This window comes from Balaenoptera musculus, chromosome 1, assembly GCF_009873245.2.
Source record: "Balaenoptera musculus isolate JJ_BM4_2016_0621 chromosome 1, mBalMus1.pri.v3, whole genome shotgun sequence".
Lineage (NCBI taxonomy): Eukaryota > Metazoa > Chordata > Mammalia > Artiodactyla > Balaenopteridae > Balaenoptera > Balaenoptera musculus.
Window position 1 is genome coordinate 94324714 of NC_045785.1, and position 27205 is coordinate 94351918.

Here is a 27205-nt window from a genome sequence, read left to right on the forward strand (position 1 = left end):
CTATTAGGCTGGTCTGGAGCAGTCCTTAGTCTAGAGCTGATTATTACACATTACTGAAGCAAGACTTTCCTGACTATTTTATCCAGTGCCCCATGAATTAAGAGTTTTTCTCATCTGGCTAGTGTGAATAGGCACTATTTCTAGTCCTGTGTGAGTTCCAGATACTCTTAGCCAATCTTTTTGAATGTTTTTCTCCCTCCCCTCCTGTAGTTTCTTCATCCACATACACAGATCAGTATTGTGCTGAGTACTTAAGGGGTCCGTGTGCAGATCTCCAGTGTTCTTTGTGAAGTTCTCTCCCCTCCAGTACTTTTTCTTGACTCTAGCTGCCCTAGTCTCCTGAACTCTCACCTCCTTCTCCTCTGATCAAGGAGTCCACTGGCCTCAGCCTGGGTTCCCCCTGTCTGTACCATGGTCACAAAATTCTCTCAAGACAGCAAGCCAAGGCAGTCCGTGGATTCAGTTTGTTTATTTATTTATTTATCTATCTATCTATCTATTTATTTATTTATGTTTGCTTTCTCTTGGGAGTCATTGTCCTTTCTTTCCTGGTGTCTGGTGTCTTGAAAACATTTCACAGATTTCATCTTTTGGGGAGTTATTTCAGGTGGAAGAGTAAACACTGACCCTGTTACTCCATTTTGTATGGAAGTTGAAGTCCCGTGTTTTTAATTATGCTTTCGGGTGATTTCTGGAATGATCTAAAGGGTACTGTGGATCAGGCATTTGTTTATGGTAGATTGATTAACCAAAATGCCCTTATTGGATATGACAGAGTTTTAAAGTTACTATTATAGTGTAAGCCAAATGTGTTGACGTATTTGTGTTCTGAGCCACGAAGGGATCATTCCCCACAACTAAACCCACTTTAGTGCCTCCACCATCAGGTTAATCGTTTGACTGGGAATTGATAGCAAGCAGGATTTTTAGCTATGCCAACAGGAAGTAAATGTAAAATTCACTATTTTAGACATCATACCAGCTCAGAATCAGTCTTTTGGGTACTTATGCTTTTGTTCTTTTGACTGTTTTTTGTGCTCTTTAAGTGCATGTGCCCAACCTCCTTCTTCCTTCCTGTCCACCATTCCCTCCTTTTAAAGAGAAGAAAACAGAGAGTAGGCCACTAGTCAGGACATTTGGCCTTTAATCAGTTGCTCCTAGCTCATCTCTGCCTAGAAAATAATAATAGCAGTGACAGTTATATTTAACATGTATTGACTATTTATGTTGTGCTAGGAACTCTTCTAAGCACTTTTATTAACTCATTTAATCATCACAACATCCTTATAACAATATTACTGTTATTATCCCCAATTTATAAATGGGGAAGTTAAGGCATTGAGAAGATAAGAAAATTGTTCAAGGTCACATAGCTAGTTAAAAGGAAAAGGATCAGATTCCAACCAGGAAACCCTGCTCCATAGCCCAAGATGCTACCACTCTGCTGTGTTCCCTTTCTTCTGCCCAGACTCCCTTCACTTTGGAATTTACATCTGCTCTAAATTCTGTTACTTTCCTGAGTTTCTGACATGCTTTACTCTGATGTTCAATTTGTATGATGTGGAGATTTCTACCCTGGTTGTTGACATACTACCTATAGTGAACTTTATTGAATAATTTCTTTGCTGTCTTGGTCCCAACCTTCAGTCTTCTCTTGCTGCTTCCCAGTCACCAACCCAGGTACACCTAAGTGCCTACTCTTTATACTCTTTCCCTACTCTTCATATTCACAGCTCTGTTCACTCAGAACTATTTGAGTACTACTTCTCCTTAAATTATTACAGCCTTTGCCCACTTATTCATTGGTTCCACAGCAGAGCCCCATTTAAAAATAACAGTGAGGCAGGAGGATCAAGGAGACACATCTCTGCCAGGGAGAGATTAAAGTGCTCTGAGCCTTCCATATGTGGCTCCAGGATTTCTCCAACCTCTCTCGCTTGCTTACAAGGGGGTAATTAGCTTGCTTGCCACATGCCTGTTTTTTCCAATCATGGACACCTACTTCCTTAAAATGAGATTGTTAGATTTAACAACACTTTAAGGAAGGTTTGGGGAGCACTGCAGAACCATGTTGAAAGTGAAGCTCTCACCTTCAGTTTTAAACAGCTCCCAACTCCCAGAAGGTGTCACAGAGTTGTGATGTGGTGGCCAGGGCAGGGAGGAACATCTCCATCACCTCTAGCTGGAATCTCCAGACACCACCATGCCTCATAATCTGGGTTCCCCACCTTCTGGCTCTGGAGAGGGAATAAAGACCTCCTTTCTCTCTTCAAAGCCCACTTAATTTCCGGTGCAGGAAGATTGTCTGAGAATATTCCCTTACTTCAAGAGAAATTCCCACCCCTAACCAGAGAGTGAGGCCAGACCTTCTGGCCCACGTGAAAACAACTGTGCTATTTAATAATGCATTTCTTCAAGTCTGTCTGTTCCTCCACAACATCATCTTTGAGGCATCAAAATCCAGTCAATGTTGTGTGTGTCAAGCTCATTCTGGTTCCTCTTCATAGCGTTTTCTCCAAGAGGATAAGATGTCAGGCCACCACATTCCTCCTTATTTCATACACTCCCCTAATTTCCTATGAGCACATGCTTGGGCAAAAAGATGCACGTATCTCCCAGGGGCAAGGGAATTTTTCGGGCAGCATAAATTGTGAGTTAGTGGTGAGTCTCCTCAGAGACTTGGATCTGCAAAGGACACACCATATTTACATCACTAACCAGAAAGCTTATTATCTCAAGCCGAAGCAGCTGCATTTGAGTTATTTCACAGGATCAAGGCTCTTTAAAGAAGAGTGGGTGGGTACTTGCATTCCATTGCATGAATGAAAAGCTCACCAAAGGGTGCTTTCCAGAACCAAGGAAGATTTTGCCAACCAGATATAATCCATTGCAGATATTTCTGGCAGAGCCCCCAAATGACAGTTTTGCAACTTCAATAAATATTAAGATGCATTCTCTAATGAATATCCCCATTTAATATAAATGCTTATTTTTAAAAAATGAAAAATGGAATTATTTTGAATGCTTCTGTTAAAACTGAAGCTCAGACAAATGAAACGACATCCCTGAAGTTACACAGCTTCTTAAGTGGTGGCCAGTAGACACAGGTGAAATAATGCCAGTTTCACAGAGAGTGACTATGTCAGTAATGGAAGCACACCGCCCCCTCCTCTGGTCTCAGCATGTTGCCTGTGACCCTTAAGGATGTTTCTGATGAGGTGAAAAACTGAGGGCACAGCTAGGGGAGAAGATCAATCTAGAGACATAAAGGTGATTGCTTTAGGAGAAAGAGCCCTTCCTAAAGAACCAGGGTGTTGGAAGTGATCAGAATGAAAAAATCAGGGTTCAACACCAAGTCTAATCACCAACAAATGCAGAAACCAGGGTGGATGCACAACAATCCTAGTTAAAAGTGGAGATTAGAACCGGAGGTACATGAGGCAGGGGAACAGCCTTGGAATGAAGAGTCACAGCCCCAGGAATTGGGAATAAGGTTGTTAAATGAAGGCACCATTGCAGGAGAGCAGAACTGGGGACCTGCCAACGTCAGGACCATGAGTTGAATGCCGGGGAAGGAGAAAAGCCCAAGGTACAGGTTCACGGATCAGGACAGACTAGAGACAGAGGCTAGTCTGGCACAGCTGAGAGTATTTTGACAGGCTTAAATCCCTAGAGCCACCACAAGAAGCACCTGTTCCTCCTGGCGCTGTCTAGCGGGTTGTGGGTCCAGCCTGCTTGCTTCCGGGCAAGGTCCTGATACCAATCAATGGTGACCGCACGGTCCCACACAGACACCTCCATTGAGCAGAGGGCACTCTGTCGGGCAGATTCATTGTCAGCCTCCTATCTTACTCTTTGTCATAAAGCTCTTGTGTTTACCAGTGCATTAAATATAACCCTGCAAGAGAAAATCCTCATTTTCATGCTTGAAATATAGTATCTAATGGCATATCTATTTGACTTTTACTACATGCCTTTCATTCCTCTAAGTGAGGTAATTGACCTTTACTTTGCTACCCTGTGGATTAAGAGGCTACACCACACTCTGCATCTGATATTTCCAGTCCTGCAGGAGAGGCGGCTTTGATCTGCTTCTGTTGCAGCCCTGCTCTTTGGGCAGGCCTTCAAATGAAGGGAAACCTCAAGGCCCAAGACTGCTTTGTGGCAGTTATTGTCACCGTCATGTGGATTTTATGAGAAAAAGCACAGGTCACTCCATTTCTATGGCCATCTCTATGGAGTCTAAGGAACGGGGGCCTGTAAGGCTTCCAGAACCTTCCACCTCAGTTTCAGATGACATATCCTCACTCCCTGCCTCCAGTGTGTTCTTTAGGGATCAGCAGCCTTTTTCAGATTTGATTCAAGCACCTGAAAGTTTCAAATAGTGTCCAAAGTACACAATTTGTAAGAGAGAAGAAAATATTAGCATCACTGGTAAAAGCTTAAGCTCTCTTGTGAACCAGGTGTACCCAAAAACGCTTTGTGTGATAATTTATCACTAGTGTTATATAGAACACTAGAAGTCAGAGAGAGCCTGGGCTTTTGCTGTTGCCCTTTTAGCTTTCCTTTCCACAACCAAAGCAACAGCAAAAATAATAAAGGCGATGATAACGATGGAGATGATGATGAGGTTAATAAACATTTACTGTGTGCCAGGCACTGTTTTTAAATGCTTTGAAGATAATAATATGTTATTCTTCATAGGAACCTTATGAGTTAAGTACTATCATTATCCAGTCTTACAGATGAGGAAATTGAGGCATATAAGTTATGGAACCTGCCCAAGGTCACACTGCAAGCGAGTAGTAGAGCTAGAGTCCAAACTGAGGCATTTTGGACTTGAGAGACAGAAGTTTGGATCCTGCTGCATTTGGACAAGTTGTGTATATAATGAGGGTATTTCACTAACTAACGTCTTGTTTCTAGAGAGTCCTCAGGCTCGATCAGTTAGCCTCTTGAGGTGCAGGGTTCTCCTGAACACCCCAGGAGGATTTCAGGAACCCTAGGGAAAGGCAGTCAATCAGTGAAGCCCTGTTACATAAAGAACAAATCTCGATCCCTTCCACCTACTGACTAAAGGACTAACAGACAGAGAATAGGTATTGGGAGCTCCTTACTCCTGGGAAGGCAGGTGATTGATTGCTGAGGTCTTCGACCTAACAGTCTAATGGTGTCCCTTCCTGTGGTCCATCTTGCAGTCTAGAAAGTCTTCTCTGGCTCCTTCCCTCTGTCTTCCTAGTTCTGAGCTTCCCCCCCCCACCCCCCCAGAGACAAGGATTTGGATGCAAATAGTATATTTGGGAAGTAGTTCCAGAAAGCACTGTGAGGGAATGAGGAGTAAGTAGAGCAGGAAGGAAAGTCAATGAAGTTGCTGTTTTCAGAGCTTTCTCCTTGAGAGGCAAGGAAGCTGGAGTATTTTTCCTCAAGCATCCAGCCCTCATTGGCTGAAGGTTGCTGCTGGGAAGGTAATCCACCTCTAGCTTGTTCAACTTGCTGGCCAAGCACCAAGCACACTGAGGTAAGAGACCAGGAAGCTGGCTCTGAGGGAACTGTCTGCTGTCTGCAGGGATAGTGATGCTTTTGTTACACACTTTTTATCTTTTCTTACCCAGAACCCTCTCCCCTTCTCTGTTCTTTCCTATCAAATGATTTTGAGAACCTGTTCAAACCAGAGCTGAAGTCTTTGGCAACAAAAAGCAGGGTAGAAAGAGCTCAGTGTTTAAGCACTTGAAGAAAAAATGTTGGCTTACTTTGTTTAAAGTATTGCTAGTGGGATTCAGGGAGAGGGAGGCAGGGAGGTGTGTGGAGAAAAACTAAACCATTATGTTTCCATATTAAAACAAGTTTGGTTTTATATCCTACATGTAAACAATCTCCATCTGAGTTTTATCTTCATCTGTAAAGTGAAGATAGTGATACCAGCCTATCTCTCTCCCACAAAGTTGCTGTAGAGATGAAATAAAACACCATTAGGAAAATGCATCCTTTGAATGTGCTTTTAAACACAGAATAAGCTCAAAAATGCTAGCTTATTTGTTATTGTTATTATTTTTTCTGATCCTGTGTTTCCACATTTCCACAGTGAGGGTATGGGATTGGATGATTCTTCCAACAAATATTCATGAAGAGCCTACTGCCCACCAGGCACCATGAAGGATTCCATTCAGGAGCTGGGATTTAGCCCTGCCCATGGCCTGCCCTCATGAAGGCCACAGTCCTGGTCCCTCTCCTCCACACTTCAGGTCTTCACGGTCCACCAAGGCTTCTTCTCATCCTTCTGTTAAATACAGAACAAGAATGAGAAGACCTAGTGACCCTGGGGTAGTTAAGACAACAGGTCCCTTCTTTCTGTGGATATTGTTCAACTGGAAGTTTTGCTTGTTCTGTTTTTCTTACTTTTTTAATGGTTCAATGCTCAGAAATAATAAAATCTTAGCCACAGAGTCTCATATATTGTAAGTGTTCAGCAAATATTTCATAATGATGGATGATGACAGTCAAGTGGGGACTAAAATTTATGAAGTTAACCTAGTCATGAGCCATCTGTGGTGGCACTTGACATGCTCTCTCATTCAAAAGTCAAACCAAATGAAGTTACTCATCGTCATCTCTATTTTACAAATGAGAAACCAGTCTTAGAGAAGCAGTCTCTAGCCTAAGGTCAAACGGTTTAAAAGTGATCAACGGAATATTCAAATCCAGATCTTTTCTAACTAACTCCAAAATACAGCACTTTTCACCTTAACTTAAAAAGTGAAGTGAATATATACTACCAAACGTAAAATAGATAGCTAGTGGGAAGCAGCCACATAGCACAGGGAGATCAACTCGGTGTTTTGTGACCACCTAGAGGGATGGGATAGGGAGGGTGGGAGGGAGACGCAAGAGGGAGGGGATATGGGGATCTATGTATACATATAGCTGATTCACTTTGTGATACAGCAGAAACTAACACACCACTGTAAAGTAATTATACTCCAAAAAAGATGTCTAAAAAAAAAGTCACTTCATTTTACAAAAACCAAACAACAACAACAACAACAACAACAAACTTTTAATAAGAATTGTGTAAGGTTAGAATTGAAATGAACTTTGAAATTATCCAGCATATTCTGATACCCACCTCCTGGTGATAACACTTCTCCATTTTCCAATTCTAAATCCTTGACAGAAAAATCTGGTTGGCCCAGCTCATCTTTTCAAGCTAGACCATAAATTTTGGGTTGTTGATCAATGTATGTAATGACTGCTTTGGGGTCTTACATCCAGTCTAGTTCAATCAGCTCAGGAGGTGGTGAAGTCATGGAAAAGTAACATGGTGTTTTGGGTTAGGATCTTTTGGTTGCTAGTAACAGGAAAATAATTCAAACTAGTTTAAACAAATAGAGACTATTTTGGCTCATTACTAGGAATCCAGGACACAGCTAGATTCGGACAAGCTGGCAGCATGGGCTACACAAAGTCATCAGGATATTATTCCTGTCTCTTAGTTTTTCTCTCCTCTGTCTTGGCTTTATTTTAAGCCAGGATTTTCCATGTTGTGGCCAAGACGGCCATGAGCAGCTCCAGGCTACCTACTACCAGTGTAGCAATACTATAAGGAAAAAGAATTCTTACTCCCATAATCTCAGCAAAAGCCCCAGGACCAGTTTTCTAAGGGATTGAGTCATGTTCCCATCCTTGAACCAATTATTGTGTCCAAGAAGATAGAATGCATTAGTAGGCTGAGCCCAGCTTCTCTGCTCACCCTTGGAGCGGCAAGTTGAAATCCCCCACCTGATCCTCTTAGCCTGAGAATGAGAAAGGATGGTCCCAAAGGGTTGTTACCAAAGGAAGAAGAAGGGATTTGGGGTGTGCAAAAACATGCATACCCACCACAGCTTAGATATTGCCAGAAGGTAGGGTCAGTCAGGCAGCCAATGTAGGGCATTTTTCAAACACAGACAAAATCCTTCACCTTTCAAAGAAATGGGTCACAGAAGCCGGTTTAATTCACCAAAAATGAATCAGCTAGTTAGTGATTGAGTCCAGGTCTCTTGATCATATATCATTTGACTCTAAAATATGACCCTGATCCATATTAAATTACTTTAAATTTCATTTCTCATTAAATTATTCTCACACATTTGGTACAGACCCTATGTCTGAAGATTTAACCATATCGATGGAAAGACTGAATGTGATTATGACAGTATCAGTACTATCTAGTTACTTTTTCCTGACCATATCCTATCTAATGGATCTTTTCAGAACTCGTTGCTGTGCTTCATTTATATTCTCAGAGTTCTTTGTTTCTTTGCTTTAAAGCCCTTGTTTCTAATCTTAAGTGAAACAGTTCAGGTCATCAGTCATAGCAAGTAAGATCATGCTCTTTTAGTGGGCGGGTTTTTTTCTTTTACCTCTCTCTTTCTATTTTTTTGCCCTTAAACTTCAACTTTTCCAAGGCTTATTAACAAAAGTAGGCCACCAAATAAGGGGAAAAAGCCAAAGACTTTGCTAGGTGCATTCTTCTCTACTGGACATTATTTTATTTCTCAGAAAAAGGAGAATTAGAAGAAAGCTATTACCCCCAATTTTCCATACCACCCATGGGAATCTAATTCAATTTCCTCTCAAATTTTGTAGTGAAAAGTAAAAGTATAGAATAAGGTTGCTGTAGTGTATTCTTTTGCACAGATTTGACTTTTATTTCTAGTCATAAAGCTATTTATTCAGCCTGATCCATTTCTAATCAGACTCTAAGGTAACCATTTGAAGAAATAAGACCTTTTTAAGTGGATAAGTATACATATTTAAGAGATCTCAAAAACTTACCTGACAATCCAACCTGATGAAGGAATCCCACAGTGTCAGGTGGCTCAGCGCTGCAGCAGAGCCTTACTGAACTCTGTGGCTTTGCAGAGTGCAAAAGAACTTTAGGTTTATTCCTGCCCTATTTTTCTTATGTCCCAATTTCTCCAAGAGGAGAATTACATTTTTTCAATACAAGGAAGTATATAAGAAATTATCATGGTATAGTTCACATCAAATTGGAATTTAAAAAATAAGTGAAAAATATATTTCACTTTTGTGGTTCTATAAAGAAAAAAAAAAAGAAAGAAATCTAACTTAGTTGGTTACTATAAACCACAGAATGGACAAGTATGTGTGAACATAACTTGAGCACGTCAACAATCTTTATAATTGCTTCTTATATCAGGAATATATTCAGTTTTCCCAAAGAGGAAGGCGAATGTCTGTCTTAAACAGGGTGAGGCTTGTTTTCTGCATGCAAGAGGACATGGGGAGGTCGATTGCTGGGGGCTCACATAGTGTGTGAGGACATGGTCGGGCCTTGGTTTCCTTCTAGCCTCCTAGTTACCTGTCGTTAAGCAGAACTTCCATTCTTATGATTGCAAAGCTTTAAGTCCCTCTAGCATTTCCGTCTGGACCCCAGACAACAGAACAGGAGGAAAGTGCAAAGAGAAAGAAGCAAAAAGCCAAAGGAATGATTCCATTCAAGCTGTCCTTTTTTTTTTTTTTTTTTTAAACATTTGCTTGTGGCCTTTTTTCACGTTTATTTATTTATTTATTTATTTTTGGCTGTGTCGAGTCTTCGTGTCTGTGCGAGGGCTTTCTCTAGTTGCGGCAAGCGGGGGTTACTCTTCGTCGCGATGCGCGGGCCTCTCACTATCGCGGCCTCTCTTGATGCGGAGCACAGGCTCCAGACCCGCAGGCTCAGTAGTTGTGGCTCACGGGCCTAGTTGCTCCGCATGTGGGATCTTCCCGGACCAGGGCTCGAACCCGTGTCCCCTGCATTGGCAGGCAGGTTCTCAACCACTGCGCCACCAGGGAAGCCCCAAGCTGTCCTTTTTTAAAAGCTTTCCTGAACACCCTACCTAGTGACTTCTGGTCACATCTCATTTGTCAGAACTACCTAATTCGGCCAACCCCAGAGGAAGGGCAGTCTGGGAAAATCAGTGTTTTAGTTTTCCCACATGTTTTATAGAGGAAGGCAAGAGAGAAGGGAATGTGAAGGACTTTTAGATAGCCATGAATTTGCCATTCCTCTCTATAATAATAGCTATAATAATAGCTAATATTTATTGAATACTTACTATCTACCACAATCTGTGATACACATTTAATGTGGACTATTTCATTTAATCTCCATAGCAATCCTATACTATAGTTACTAACAGTAGTCCATATTATAGGTGAGAAAACTGACACTCAGTTGGGAACACCCAACAGGCTCATGGTAGAGCTAGGACTTAAACTCAGGCCCTTCGTGTCCAGAGTCCAAGCTCTTAATACCATGTTGCCCTATCTGTCTTATAGAATCTGGTTCTTTGAACAGTGATCATTTGTATTTCTAGGATTGGAGACCCCTAGATTTTCTGTTTTCTCAAAAAGAATTAGAATGGTTTACTATGCACATATTAAGCATCTAGGATCATCTATTAATTGCTAATTGGTCTTGGATTAGTTGAGTTTTAATTTAACAAGCTCTTTACCTGCCAGTCTTCAGCTTGATTGGTTGTGCAGAGAAGAGTGACAGTCTGGATTGCGATGATTATCTTGCTATGTCTTTTATCCTTTGGCACCTCTTGTCTAACCAGATTTCCCTTGGGTGTAGTAAACGGGTCACAGAGCACCATCATATACCCTTTCCAATCTTGGACAATGCATTATCTCAAATGTATGAGCTCCTATTTTTATTTTATAGTCATGGTACTCTTGTCTCCCTGGCAAGCTTTAGAAATAGAAAAGGACTATTTTTAATATTACATACAAGAACCAGCAGTTTAGTGAATCATGTAATCTGACGCTTCACTGTGAGTAAGTTTAAAGTCTCAAGTAAGGTTTAAATGGAACTTTTAGAGGGTTTTAAAAGTGCCATAAGGATGTCTAAGTCATTTATTGCAAAATGTGTAAGAAGACTTTCTGGTCCTTTTTCCATCAATTTTTGGAGCAAACCAATTGCCTTATATAAATTTTTTTAAAAGATCATTTTAAAATCCCAGAGTCAGTGAAGAGCTGATCAAGATCTCAGTTTTTATTTTACACTCCCAGAGAAAACTGTATAACAGTACATTTCTCTGCTTCAAAAAAAAAATGAGTTTATACAATTCGGTTTTCAAAAATAATTCTTCCAAGAACAAAGGTTAGGAGAGTGGAGCCCCCATCAACCAGGGCCCCCAACAACCAGGAACTCAATATATTGTGAAAGAATGAGCTCAAGAGCCATATGGAAACCTGCCCTCTGGATTTGCAGGGTGGCCTCCTAGAGTCCTAACACTGCTTCTTTCATTTATGCTTCTCCCATAATACAGGAATCCAAACACAAGTCGGATGTCCAGCCTCTTTGTTGGTCTGTTGGTGTGTCACTGCTTTCAAAAAATTATAAGCAGATATCTATTTCACACTGAACTTTGACCATTGCATAGCTTATAAATACACACCTTCTGAAAACATTTTTGCTTACCAGTGATCAGTAGCATGAGACTCTAGATTTAATTAATGAAGGAAGAGGTAGTAGAATGCTGGAAAGGTTGGAACCCTCTCTTTCCTAGTGGGATTAGGATCAGACCAGCCCCATTTGATATTTGAAGATCCAGTCTTTTGCTATAAGACTGTGCTTAAAAATACAAATGATAATAGTAGTAGTTTATATTTATTAAGTGCTTATTACCTATGAGGTGCTGTTTTCAGATATACTTTCAGATGTGTGTAAGAAAGACTGACATTAACAGTGCCTTAGACAAAGCAGAAGTTTATTTCTCTCTCCTTGCATTTGGGAGGTCAGTGCTCCAGAGCTGGGATGGTGGCTCTGCTCCATACACCCACCTTGACCCACCTTCCTCTGACCGCAGGGGAGGTTGTCTGAGGGCCCTGGTTCCGCTACCAAAGTCCACATGGTCTGAGGTGACTCAATACCCTGTGCATGTTCCAGGAAGTAAATGAGAAATGGGAAAGGAGTGCAGGCCCAACAGGAGTGTCACAGACGCCACTCCTGATAACATGCCATTGGCTGGGATGTAGTCACATGGCCACACTTAGCTAGAGGAAGTGCTGGGAAATGTAGTCTTTATGCCTGTGACCATATGCCCAGTTAAAACTGTCCTGGTGTGGAAAAACAAAGATCAGTTAGCAGTTTCTGCCTTATCACAGTGTATCATTCAACCCTCCCAACAACCCCTAAGGTAGGTATTTTCCTATCCTCGTTTTACAGAGGAGTAAACTGAGCTTGAGGAAGTTGCCTAAGGTTCCTGCTAACGCCATACTACATAACCCCAGAGCCCAAACTCTTATCCACTGTTTTCTGTCGTCTCTTTTGGATAAATGCCCTATTCCATTTAGTTTATTTTTTCATTTCTTTAATGCACAATTCAGTGGGTGTTAGTATATTCAAAAAGTTGTGCAGCCATCATCACTATCGAATTCCAGAACATTTTCATCACTCTAAAATGACTGTCCATTAGCAGTCACTCCCTATTCACTCCTCTCCCCAGCTCCTGGTAATCACTCATCTGCTTTCTGTCTGTATAGACTTGCCTATTCTGGGTATTTCATACAAAGGAAAACGTATATCATGTGGCCTTTTGTGTCTGGCTTCCTTGATTTAGCATGTTTTCAAGGTTTATCCATGTTGTAGCATGTACCAGTACTTCATTACTTTGTGTTTTTTCTATTGTTATCTACATCTTCTTTATTCATTCATCAGTTGGTAGACATTTTGGTTGTTGCCACTTTTTGGCTATTATGAATAAAGCTGCTATGAACATTTGTGTACAAGTTTTCGTGTGGACATGTTTTCAATTCTTTTGGGTAAATGTCTAGGAATAAAATTGTTGGGTCATATGGTAACTTTATGTTTACCTTTTTGAGAAACTACCAGACTGTTTTCCAAAGTGACTGCCCAATTTTACATTCCTACCAACCATACATGAGGGTTCCAGTTTCTACACATCATTGCCAACATCTGCTGCTGTCCGTCTTTTTTAATTATAATCATCCTAGTGGATGTGAAGTGGTATCTCATTGTGATATTAATTTGTATTTTTTCTAATGACTAATGATGTTGAACATTTTTTATGTGCTTACTTGTACTTACTGGCCATATGCACGTATCTTCTTTGGAGAAGTATTTAGATCCTTCATCCATTCTCTAATTGGGTTATTTGTCATTTTATTATTGAATTATAAGTTATATATTATATATAATATTATATATCATACTATATATATATTCAGTTTGTGAGTACAGCTAGAGCCTTAGTGTTGGTCAGGTTTAGGTCAGAGATTTCCACACAATATGGTGGAAGGGAGAATGTGTGCATAATGATCACCCCCAGGATTTTAGTTTTCTTGTTCAGCAGGACTTTGACCCACTGGTGAGCTCAGGAGTCCTTTTCAACCTTTACTGTGCACATAAATCACCTAGAGATCTGGTTAAAATCCAGCTTCTTATTCAGAAAGCCTGGGGGAGGACTGAGATTTTAACAAGCCCTCAGGTGATCCCAGAGCTACTGGCCCATGGACCACACCTTGACTAGCAAGTGTTAGAGAATTAGTATTAATACGCTATTTAGACCATGGGTCTACTTCTCCTCTGAACCAGTTTGCTTTGTTCTTCCTCAAATAAAGTGATGTCCTAGAAGGAGCCCAGCTTTTGGAATTGACCCTTGGCTACCACTTACCAGCAGCGTGTTTCTTTGAGCAAGTTACTTTACTGCTCTCAGGCACACCTTCCACATCTGTAAATCACAGATACTTATTCCTCCTTCTCAAAGTGGTGACGAGGCTGAGGTGAAATAACATACATAAAGCATCTATTCAGTTCCAGGTCTATAGTGGGCTTTGGTAAGTGTTGATTTTTTTTTCCACCTGCCTTAAATGATAGGGGCTGTACCTCTGACTGTTTAGTACAAATACATCCTTATCAATGTAGAGACAACTCAGTGTTACTACCCTAATATCCTATATAGTCATGATTAAATAGAGTATTCAGTCTTGGTGGTCTGTAGTTAGTCTATGTATGTTTCATCTCCTTTACTCAACAGATTGCTTGTTCTTGGAGATTAGGACTCTACGTTGTCTTCTTTTTGAATGCATGAGACCTCTCACAGTGTTATCCATAGAATATGTTATTAATTAAAGCTTATGGAATGAAGCAGACAGCCCATTCCAGTAGCAGCGGTAACAATAGTGACAGTAGAAATAATAATAATAATTGAAACTAACACTTATTAATACCTTTCTGTCAGACATTATGCTAAGTGTATGCATGGATAATCTCATTCAGTCCCCAAAACTGTTCTTTGAAACACATTCATTTATTGTCCCTGTGGCAGCTGAAGCCTGGCCATACTTAGGAAGACAGCATGACTTCTGCATTGGTAAGAGCTGAGTTCTAAATGCTAACTGCCCATAGTTCGAATCCCTGCTCCAGCTCATACTGCCTGGGAGACGTGGATTTCTTAGTCCCTCGGTATTCAAATGCATCATCTATAATTATTAATAGTGCTAATTCCATGTAACTATTTTGTAGTTTATGTGAAATATGCAAAAAGCATTTAGCACAATGCCAGGTGCTTGGAAGTATTTAGTCAAGGTTAGCTCTGTTTATTTCTTTGTTAAGTCACTCATTTATAGCTTCACAACAAATAAGCGGCCGAGGCAGAATTTGAACCCAGGCTGTCTGATTCAGTGTCATAACTCATAATCTCTAAGTCATTTTGCCACAAGTCTCCCATTTCAAATAATGTATTGAAGTAGAAATCGAAAATTCATGTGTCAAAGTGAAAAAAGAAAGGTCAAGGGGCTGCAGAGGGAGAAAAAGTATGTGAGAGGCATTTTAAAATTTGTCACCTTTTGAAAAAGACATCTCCAAATGCCTGATATTTGTGCTGACTTGTTTTCTACAAGTATTTGTGTAGCAAGTGCTGATCCAAGGAAGGCAAACCTGATCCAGGTTTTGTAGTGCCTGAAATGTATGCCCTTTGGGAAGGGGGCTTATTAAGGAAAAACCTTCATTAATTAAAAAATATAATAATATCTTATTGGTGAAAATAATATAAAATCATATGACTGTATGAACACATTGTTAAGGTCCTTCTCAAGGTTTTGGAAGGGCCGCCTGATACTTAAACTTCATTCACTTCAGGGTAGATCCTCCTATGGCATAAAAGTAGCCAAAAAGCAGCAAGCCTGATTTCCCTTCCAGTTTTGTTTCACAAAGGGTCAGTTTTAAACTTCTTTGTCTTGGTACTTTTATTTGAAACACTACTGATAGACTACATGTACAGACCTCTAACTCACAGGAAACTCTGGTGGATAGCATGCTTCCCAGAATAAATATATTAAGTTATTAAAAAAAAAACCAGGCAGACTAGATGGGTTTTTCATACCTACTGGCAGGTGGCACAGATCTAAATGTTGGAGCCTTTTTATAAGCAAGATTAAATTGACTTGTGACAGCTGCTCACTAAAATACAGGAAGTGCAGACCTGGTTGAAAGCAAGAACACACTGGTTTTCATTAAGTTTGCATCACAGAATAGAGCTCACTATTTTTTGTTAAAGGTCTGTCTTAGCAATGCCCTTATTTGACAGTGTGTGCAATTTGTCGCTTACACACAAGTGGATCTTTGAGGTACAAGCAAGTCAATTAGTTCTATCTGCAGTGTCTTGGTGTGAGTTCTATACGTGTAAACAGAATCGGTGAATAGGCTCAGCTCTCCAGAACATCAGATCTGTGACCGCTAGCGAAGCCTGTTAGGTCTCCACTTGTACAGTTCCTCCCCCACCTAATGTGATGGCAAATGTGGCAGCTGGATGGCCAAGGAAATGGATAATGAATCTGTCAGAGATGAGTGGATGTCACGGGAGTCTGCCTTCCACGCCATCACAAGGCCGGAGTTCATAACACCGGGAATTGAGAGCAATCTCCCAGCATTGTGAAATACATTTTTTTTCCGTTGGAGGAAAAGCCACTCTGGCAAACGCTCTAAATAAAGGATTTCAGTGTCTGATTGGAATGGGATGATGAGAATAAACTGAGCTGTGGAAAATGAAAGGGAGCCATTTCCAAATACAGGCCAATGTCGTTGTACCTCAGCGCCCACTTTCACAAGCTCAGCCCCGGCACAGCAGTTGTCACAATGACTGAAGAAAGACAGCCCAGGAGCCGAGCTAGGTCAGCAGATTTACTGCTGGAGAAGTTAGAGCTGTAGCCAGCACCCAAGCAGCACTCTGCCAAACTTTAGCCGAACCAAGGTGGCCATCCTTCCAGGAAGGAGTTGAAACTAAAAGATGCACATTCCAGAATAATTATGCTACCCAAATGCTCTCCTCTAAGTTGCGTTCTTCTCCTGGGTCTTTTAGGCATTTTTTTAGGATAGCTCTTGTATTAGCTTTCAGACATTTGGCAAATCCTCTGGAGTTTAAATTAAATTAAATTGAGTTTACAAGGTCTCACCAATTTTAGAGTTCCTTTTGCCCAATATAAGGTTAGCTGTGAAAACCAGTGGTGAGGGCAATTTTCAGCACACATCATGGAGTGTTTGACTTAGTACAATGCCTATTAATTCTCTATTCATAGTCCATTGCTGTATTCATCATAGTAGAACAGGCACATGAAGTCCCTGCTTTCAGGAAGTTTCGTTGTTTATTAGTCACTTGTTTATTTGTCAGATATTTTTTAAACACTTATTATGTGCCAAGTAGCTTGACCCATGCTAGGGATGTTACAATAAATAAGGCAAATATGACTGCTGCTCCCAGGAGCTTACGCTCCAGTGAGAGTGACAGAAGAATAAACAATTACAATACAGCCAAAGTGTAGAGCAAAGATAGTGTGGACTTCATCCTGTGGCTGGCCTTGCCTCATGTCAGAGGAGCCCATAGGAAAGGCATTCTGGTGGGTCAGAGAAGGATTCAGATAGTTAATCAGCAGATGGTTTTTGAATGTCACCTAGGAGCCAGACACTGAGATTTCCAAGTTGACATCTGAATGGTAAAAATTATGCAGGTAAAAGAGGTAGAGTTATGTTCTAGGCATAAGGAACAGCTTAAAAGATTACCCAAAGGCAAAGTTTGAAGAACTAATTGTAGAATTGGTAGTGGTGCAAATAAAAATGGGGAAAGAACAAGAGATCGATTTCAAAGGGATTTGTAGGCCATGTTATAGAGCTTGGACTCTATTCTGAGAATAAAGGGAAATTTTTCAATGGTTCTAAGCCAAGGTGACCCAGGTATTTTTGTGTAAATGATTGTTTTGACTATTGTGATGAGATTGGGCTAAAGAAGAGTATGAGAGGAGGCAGAAAGGTCTCTGTAGAAGCCATTGTAATAAACCAGATCAAAGATGATGATGATGTCAACAGGGACGTGGCAATGGCTAGAACTGTATGTATTTGAGAGTTATCAAGGAGGAGGAATTTCAGAACTGCATGAGAGACTGAGTAAAGACAAATTAGATGTGGTAGGAAAGGGAGTGGGAGTGGTCATTCTTGACCAGCTGACTAGAAGGTGATGCAATGTACTGAGAAAGAAAACACAGAAGGATGAGTAGGTGGGGGAGGGAAGCCAAATAATTCAGTTTGGGATATGCTGGAGTTGACATGTTCAGGAGAGAGATCCGTGATGGATGTTACAGCACCAGGACTTATCCACATGTTGAGCAGATGATCTTCACCTAGTGATAATGGAAGGAGAGAGTTCTGTGGATTCCTATGGGTAAAAGAGAATCTGAATCTCCTAAAATAGTTCCAAATGTTTGAGTTTATTTTGCATGTTTTTACTTTTTTCTAGGGAAAAAAATGATGCAAATTTGCTTTAGATTGCCTGTAACTCAAAAGTAGTTGAGGACCACAGAGCAAATTGAAGGGACAACCTGGATAGGACTGCCCAAGGAGAGTCACTTAGGCTGACTATGCTGATCCAGAACCCAAAGAACAGCACATGAAGAGAACACAGAAGAGGGTTCTGAAAATGACCTTGAGAATCCAGTGGGGAGAGTGTGTCAGGGGAAATGGAGTGGTCCCACAGAGTCAAATCCCCTAAGGAGATAGATAAAGCAAGGAAGGAAATCCATTAGATTTTCACCAAGGACGTCATGGGTGGTCTTGGCAAGAGAGGTTGTGGTTAGTTGGAAACAGTGAGTGTGTGGGAGATGAGGAAAAGGAGATGGCAAGCGTAGAAAACTCAAGAAGGGGAAGGAGAGTGTTAAAGTGGTAGCGAGAAAAGATGACTAGGGTACAAAGTAGATATTTTTCTTCCTTAAGATGAGAGAGATGCAATGAGTAAAAATTCTAAAAGCAGAAAGAGCCTTAAGTAACAACCAACCAAACCAAACACACAGAAACTTGAGGGAATCAGAAGCTTAGAGAGATAGGGTGTCTACAGTAGGTAAGATAGATATTAGGAAAGAGTAATGAACTGAGTTGAGCCTTGAATGATTAAAAAGCTTTGGACAGGTGAAAATAAACCATTAATTGAAAGAAATCTGGGAAAAATAAGACTAAATATACATCTATTCTTCTTTCACTTCCTTTTGTTATTCGAAAAATATTTTCTCAGCAAATATAAAGTCTTTAGAATAGAAATTGCCTATAACTCAGAGACTGACTACCAGTATGAAAGTATTAATAGCTACAAGGTATATAATCCAATTTACAATTAGTACTTGCATTCTTGGTCTTCACACATGAAACCAGCATATTCTTTGGGGTCACATTGTTCATTTCCTCATTTGGAATTTTTAAACACCAGATAGTGTGCTAAATCAGTATAAGCTGGTGCTTCTATCACTTAAGTTTCTAACATCTTCCATATTTATAAACACACCCATAAATAAAGGTGCTAATGAAGGAAGGAGAAAGATTCTTTAATAAGCAGCTTAACGCAAGTAACTCCCTGCATGTAGGAGATTTTTACAAGACCTAGCTCATAATTAAACACTGTCTATTTTACTTAACTGAATTTTTTCTCTTTTTAAAAGATTGTATGAATGTTAAAGACTCTGTTTATGTGTTGATGTTGAATAGGTATTGTTTAAATGGTAGCCTTTCAGCTTATTATAATTTACAACTATACAGAGGGCAGAGTGTAGTTATAAGTACTATGAAGTGTAGTCGACCCCTGAGGAAGCTGAGGCTTGGTCTTACCCAGGGAGGTTTGAGTGGGTGGCTATTGCTTTAGGGGCTACACCTTTTACTTAGAAGAGAGCCCAGCAGCCCTCAGAAATAGTCCTAGCCATTCCTTTGTTTCCTCACCATAAGTACGGGTCAGTGTTCCAAACAGACCATTAGTGCACAAGAAAGAAATTTGGATGTTACCATACAGACATTATAGAGACCAACAGCAGTTGTTAAAGAATCTTATTTTCCTACCTAAGAAAGAGTATTGTTACTTTTCCCAATTCATGACATCTGCCAAAAAAGAAAGCAAATGTAAAGCACTATATTTCTTCGTTTTTATGAAACTTGACTTTCTATATTTTTGTCCTAGTTCCTAGAAAAGGCCAGACTAGTTTAAAAATGCACACACACACATGCACACACACACACACACATGCACACTTTCAGTTTCTGACCCTGACAGATCTTGGCCCTTTATCTCCAGGTCTGGGTATCAGGTTGTTTCCTTTGTGTGGACACATCTCTTCCCACGTACATTGTTCTGCCCTCTGGTCATGGACATTCTGTTGACCTAGGCTTTATTTCTCCAGAGGATGTGGCTCGTACTTTGTATGTTATAATTTATAACCTCCTACCTCAACAGATATCAAGTTGGCCTTTGCAGTTTTACAGTCAGAGACTTTAGATACGGGAATGTATTTTTGTAGAAATTGCATATTCCATTGTTGCCTCTCATATATTACAGCTTTATTCACGGGCACCAAAGGGAAGGCCTTGGCTAATGACCTCAAACCCCTGCCACACATAGGTTTTCATTTTCTAGTATTCTAAGCATCTTTTTTCCTGAGTCCTTTGACCCATTTATGAGAGACCTTTGTGATTATTTTATGTGAGTAGGAAATCTGAGGATTATTCAGGTTACTTAGAGGCCTTCGTGGAAAAGCTCTTCTGCCTGAGGAATGTCATTTCAGAGCCCAGAATGAGAACATCTGTTTATAACCTCTTGGGGTCTATAAAATAAACCTGAATAGCAAATTATCTCAATGGTTATATTTCTTTTTAAACAAATGAGAATTGTCCTTCTGGTTTAAGGAAAAACAGAAGATGACATTGCTCTTCAAAGCCAGATGTATTGTAGATTTGATAATAGCACAGAAAAGCCTCTCACTAGTGGCAATATTTTGGATATCTGTTGGGAAACCCCTGATTTCAGAGCACAGTTGCCTTAGGGGAGCGTCAGACCCCACTCAACTGACTGACTGGTTTTAGGATTCCTCAAAGTGTGGGATGAGGTCAGGCTGTATCATAATCCCTCCCCCACCCCTACCCCCCAAGGACACTTGTTTAAAAGATTCTGAGGGTCAGGCCTGCAAATCTACATTTTACTAAGTCTTTAGGTAGCGCTCAAGCACTACAAACTGTGAGAGCCGCAATCCTAGAAGACAGATGGATAAAGCCTCAGTGATCACCAAGACAACTGGACTTAACAATGAACTCTTGTCTCTCCTCTGCCTAGGTGCAAATGTAATCTCCATGCCACTGTGTGTGTGTATGACAACAGCAAATTGACCTGTGAATGTGAGCACAACACTACAGGTCCAGACTGTGGGAAATGCAAGAAGAATTATCAGGGCCGACCTTGGAGTCCAGGCTCGTATCTCCCCATCCCCAAAGGCACTGCAAATACCTGTGAGTAACTTTTGCTCGGTAATACTGTATTTTGTGCACGATGAGCTGAGAGTTCCTCTCAATTTCACTTGCAATTGTGCTTTCACTCCTCTTACCAGTAGCCCCATTCCTCTTCAAAACGCAGCTAAAGCTTTCATCCCTATTTTGTCACTTGTAAGCACATTTTAGCACTTGGATCATCTGTTAAATTCAGTCTTCCAACATTCACATCAATGTGTTGGGAAATGATAGAAACCACAGGAGAAATTTTTTCTAAGTGGATGAAACAGGAGCTGCTTTTTTTCCTTCCCCAAATTAATTTCCTATTAAAATAACAGAGTTCAAAACTCCCAACCCTGACTTAATTTTAACCATAAACTACTTCCAGAAATTCTCTAAATGTTTACAATCCCATTTCTCATACTGGGTAACCTAAGAGATGCTTTGTCTAGAAGATGTTTCCCTCTCCAAATTTAGCTACAGCCTGACTTTGCTCAGTGAAACGGTGGGCTTTTTCCAAATGCCAGCAGTTGATGTCATGCCTGGCGTGTATCCTGTTAGGAGAGGCTGCCTTTCGTTAAAGAGTGTGACTGTAGGCCTGTAGGGACCACAGTAAGAAAAGTGATGTTTGTGTGCATGTGAAAAGAGCACAGGCATTATCTGTGTTCACAGGAAGCATGAGAGATGCCCCGTTACCGCTCATGTGGGTGCCCCTCTGAAATCCCTGAACATCCCTAGGAAAACACGTTCTGACACGCTCAAGGAGACAAGTAATTACTTCCAGAATATATTGCCCAATTCCATGCATGGACCAATTAGCCACTCACAAAAGTCCAAGGTTTGACCTCTTTTAAAAGTAGAGAAGGGTGAGGTTGAGAATACACCCATTCAAGTGAGAAGTAACAGAAATAGCAGGAAAGTGAGCAGTGAGAGAATGAGACCTTGAAAAGCCACCAGCTCCGTGTAAGGCTGAGAATGTTATCAGGCACTTCAAAGCAGCAGCTATGAGAAACCAAACCCCAAAAACTCATAGCCAGGAACCAGGACCTTATCAAGTTAAATGTAAAAGTAATGGACCGAGTAACAGGCCATAAAGAATGGGGGCATGAAATTATGTTAAAATTTCTATGAAGCAGGAAAAAAAATCCGTCAAAGGTTAAAAAAAAAATCCCTCTTTATAAAGGTATTCCGTTTCTTTCTGTGTTAAAGAAAAAACTGACAGCCTAGCTCCTAAAATTAATACATAAAGTTCTGTTGAGCAGAAATGATGATTTTTTTTTAAAGGTGATTTTATTAACAGAGACTCCGTGGGCTTTCCTCAATTGTTGAGAGCCATAGATTCGTGAATTCAGGAGGAATCTCAGGAGGTTATTTGTTGCCATACCCCGTGACTAGCTAGAATTCCTATCACCACAGTTGTCAAATTTAGTTTAAAGGTTTCCTCAAGTGAAAATGACTCAGATTTCATTTTTGATATCTGCTGCTCCTTTAGTGGGACAGGATAGAAGAGAACAATATTTACAAACACTTGGTGGCATTCTGGCTCATCCTCAGGGCAGGCCAACTTGTCAGGGCTTCTAGAAAGGCAGCTGGGAGAGACTGCTGTTGAAGGCATTGGCTTCTATTCTAACATGACACAGTTTTTTTCTACCCATAACTGTGCTTCAAAGTCTTGCTTATTTCAAGACATTTTCACTGGAAAGACCTTCTTGTGCCAGCCAAGCTTTTTCACTGGAATGGATTTCTTGTTATATTCTCCATGGAAATGACTTACCTAGCCCTAATATAATGCAACCTCTTTCAATTGTCCCTGTGGATTCTATTGTCTATCCATCCCTTAGTTTTTCTTGGCCTTCTCTAGACTCTTCCCCATTTCTGTTAAAACATGAAGGTGACAGATGGACACAATAGCCAAGGAGGTTGAATTCAACGTTTCAATCCTCAATATGGCAGAAGCTAGATTGAAGATTTTAAGATAATCTGCAATAGTCCAGTCTTTCAATGGAAAGAACCCCTTTAAAGAAATCTCTGCCACATCAGACTGCTTGCAAATGTCCAAGGATGGAAGTAGGCAATTAAGTGGTTTCATACACAGGTTCCAGAATCAAATACCAGTTTGTCCATTCACTAGCTCAGTGACCTTGGAAAAGTAAAGTATCAATATTAACCTCTCTAACACTTGGCTTCCCATCTGTATTGTGAGGATAATAACAGTTCTTACCTCATAAGGATTTTGAGAGAAGTGAATAAGCTAATGCATGCGATGTGTTTAGCATAACACCTATCACAAAATAAGTGTTCAAAAATAATTTTATTTTTAGGCTTTTTTTCATAAGGCAGACTTGTCAATTATTGGACAGTTTTAATTGTTATAAAACTTATTTCTTAACATCAATACTGAGTGTCTCCTAATTTCCAACCACTTTTTCTTTTTAAGTCTTAAGACACTGTATCAATCCCAGTTTTCTTCCTTGTCCAGGTTAATATTATCAGCTCCATTACTCATATGATAAGATTTTCAACTCTCTTACCCAGTTGTTTGCCCTGGAAGTCCTCTGATTTTGTGGAAATTTAAGCCAAACACAGGACTTCTAGCACTGTTATGATTCTCCTGTCATTTTGGCTTTTTCTTACACACATGCATACAGGCACACACTCACGTGTTCATGTGCACACACATACATGACTCGAGTTGGTACATTACAAGTCAGATATTAAGAGGGACACTCAGGATATGCTGTCTCCTAATACAGGAATACAAAACCTAAGAAGTAAAAAGGAGTGGCTACAATCTCTAATCCCTCAACACCAACTCTTCGGTAGCCTAGAAATAACACTCACATTGGATAATCTCTGGATTTAGCAGAACTTCAAGCAGCCAGGATTTTTGAATAAGAAGATCAGTTCCTGCCCACTCTTAGCATAAAAACTAGGAAGGCTTCATTACATCAGGAAATTTTAAGATCTCCCTTCCAAACCACTCAGCCCATCACTCAGAAGGTCCTTAAACTGGGACCTTGCTGGGAATACTATGGCTTGGAAGTCCTAAATTCTGGAGCAACTCCAAGGCCAGTTTTGTATGGAGCATATAGAGCCAGGAGAGAAGAATACAGAGCCCCAGCCCTCTAAAACACCGCCACCCCAATCTGTGAGACACACCATATTTCCCTATGCCTTTCATTATAATAGACTCGGCAGAAGCAGAAGTAATAACTCTTGTGATGATATTTTTATTCATTGTGCTTTTTACTGAAGACTCAATGTGTTTTCTTGGTTCTTTAAAGCCATATATATGTGTATCAATATATTACTTATTTTTCAACAAAGCTTATGTTTTATCTGTAAGACATCTTTCTTCTTCTCCCTATTGATCTTCCTTCTATTTTTGATAGAATTCTATTGTGAATGTCCTTTGAATTTCATTTCTGTTTTCCAAGTAGATAGAAACTCTGTCCAACTTCATGCTTAATCATGATTCTCTTGATTCCCCTTGTCTAGCTCATGAATAAAATTCTGATCCCTCCTGAAATTCTGATCCCTACTTATAGATGCTGAAAACTTAACAATTAACCTTTAGGAATAGTAATTCCAAAAAAGATAATATAATATTATCTACACCTCTGCTTGCCAAACTGTGTTCTATGACCCTTACAAGAATTCCATGGCCAAATAAGTTTGGAAAATGCTGTACATTATACTGACTCTTAGATATTCACATTACCTTATTAAAAACATTTGAGAACCCTAAAATAAGTAATCTATTTTATCATGTGTTTCCCAAACTTTATTGTTCATGGAACGCTTACAAACTTTCTATAAAACACTTTTGGGGACATGCTGCTGTAAATAATTTCCTCAGCTTACTGATAGAAATGTCACGGAGACAGACAGAAAGCCCAGCTAGTTCAGCTGTATTGAATCTTTTACTTTCCTCTTACCTACACAGTCTAATATTCTTCCAAGAAAGAAAATTAAATTGGTCTGACATTGACATTATTTGTTTGTTCAGAAATCCAACTTGAATTGTTACACAATATCTAGGTCTCCTCTGAGCGATGGAAAGTAATTTAATGATTGTTCTATTATTTTCTCTGGTATCAAATTTGCATTGACCAATTTATATTTTCCCAGGTGTACATGTGTATGTCATTATCCAGACAATTTCCTAAGTGCTTTACATGCATTAGTTCATTTTTAACTCACAACAATTGTATAAGGTAGATGCTACTATTTTCATGTTATAGAGGTGGAATCTGATGACTACTAAGGAAAAGTATCTTGTGTAAGGTTTAGCTACCTAGTCAGAATAAGAAGGAAGGTTTGAACCCAGGTGTGTCTTGAGCCCAAAGACTGTGCACCTCAATATATTGCTTCTCAGGTTAAAGTTCAGTGACTTCCTCTGTCCTCCACTGGGGTGTGGACTCCATCTGACACCTGTTTGAACAGGTCTTCTCTAAACCTGCTCTCTCCCACTTTTCTTCCTAGATTGCTGCTTGTTATTTCTCTGCCTTCAAAGACTCCCCTTCTACCTTGCTTTAAATTTTCATTCTCAGTGTACAGTTGTTTTCCTTGATATTCCTATCAAATCTTGTGGTTTTAGATCTTATTAATATTGGTTTAATGCTAATAAACAAATTATAGCCTGAATCTTTCTAATGAACCCAGGCCATTTTTTTCAGCTGTCTATGAAAATCTCAAGGTCAACATGCAAGATACTGAATTCATTTCTTTTCCCCAAATCACCTTTTTCTTCACTTTCTATTGAAATTCTGCTCATTTTTTAAGACTGCTCCTCAATGTGAACTCCTCGATGCAGCCTACCTAGACTGTCCTATGCAGAATCAGCTGCTCTTTTCTTGATAATGTATGTATATCAAGATAGATTCTTGGTAATGTATGTGCACTTACAATTGGTTGACTATAATCAAAATTACCATGATAGTGATAATAATGATAGCTAATATTTATTAAGCTTACCATAGCCTTTTATATTTTGTGAAGTGCTTTATGTACTTTCTTGCATTAAATCCTTACAATGTCCCCATGGGGTGTGTACTATTTTTATCCCCATTTTACAGATAAGGGAACATAGGCACATAGAGGTTGCCCCAAGATCCTACAGCGAATACATGACAGAGCAAGATTTAAACTCAGGTCATTCTGACTTCAGGGCCTAAAATGTTAGCAATTTAAGAATGGGACCATATTTTATTCTTGGCCTTCATAAATGTTTGTGGAATTAATTATTTGGTGAATGAACAAGTAAACCTATACAGTCTTGAAATGTGCTTGTGGATGCATTGACCTCCCATCGATCTTCCCATGTCCCCTGGAATATGTGGCCTTCACAGTTCAGCAGTTCTAACACAAGGGCCTTCAGTCTCACATAGGAAGAGACCAGCTGAGATTTGGAGGAAATACAATAGGAAAGAGAGTCACTTATTTTTCATGGGTGCTCACGACCCATCTAGCCATCTAGAGATGACATATTGGCTGGCTGGTTTTTTTTTGGGGGGGCTGGTTTTTATAGGCCTCCCGAAGTGGCATTCATGGCCTCAGTGACTTGACCATTGTTGGACTCTGACTACCAGTTTTTCAGACTCAGTACCCTGATTCTGTCAGCACAATAAGAGAGGACCTTCCTCTAAGGACCTTATATATATGAACCAAGCTGTAGGGTTAATATATAGAACCAGGATACCTGTCAAGTTATTCATGGACAACCACTAGCCACAGTCACTTATCTGATGCTTATGGGACCAGATCTGATTTGGAATTCAAATTTTTTTAAATTTTAAAAGGTAATACAGTGTACATACATTATATTACATCAATACCCACAGCAGAATATCAGGTAGCACCACTTAATCAAACATCTTAATATTTCTGTAGCAAACCTATGATTATTTTCACTGAGTGAGATAAAGGAGAAGACCTCATACCCCTTCCAGTCAGGTTTTGTCACCAAATTAGTTCAGATCACATTATGTCATGCTGCAGCTAAATTTTGGGAGAAAAACTTTGTGTCTTCAGAGGTTTTATTGTTGTTGTTTTGTTTTGTTTTGTTTTGTTGAGGATTAGAGATAAGAGATAGGGGCCTATAATAAATTGATCAATAATATAGAGTAGCTGTTAGAGGCCCAAGCTCTGGATCCTGGACCTATGGATTCAAATCTCAGTCTCCTTCCCAACTGACAGCAATGATCTTGGGCAAGCTCTTTGTGTTTGAGTTTTTCCCCGTCCGTAAAATAAACCTGAGTATTGACATCGTAGGGTTGTCACAAAAATTAAATGAATTAACACATGTAAGATACTTAGAACAGTGGTAGGCACATAGTAAGCACACAATGAAGTTAGCTGTTATTATCATTATAATTGCACTGAAATCTAGCATGGGACCCATCCCAGTCTAAA

At 39.9% G+C, this 27205-nt stretch overlaps 1 protein-coding gene across 2 annotated transcripts in view; it reads left to right on the forward strand.

Annotated features, from left to right (window-relative positions):
• Window positions 1-27205, forward strand: part of NTNG1 (netrin G1) — a 328355-nt gene that overhangs the window by 215718 nt on the left and 85432 nt on the right. For both annotated transcript variants that reach the window (XM_036863847.1, XM_036863855.1), the window contains exon 4: window positions 20640-20812. In XM_036863847.1, the coding sequence (XP_036719742.1) occupies window positions 20640-20812 (173 nt within the window). The remainder of the gene's footprint in view (window positions 1-20639; window positions 20813-27205) is intronic.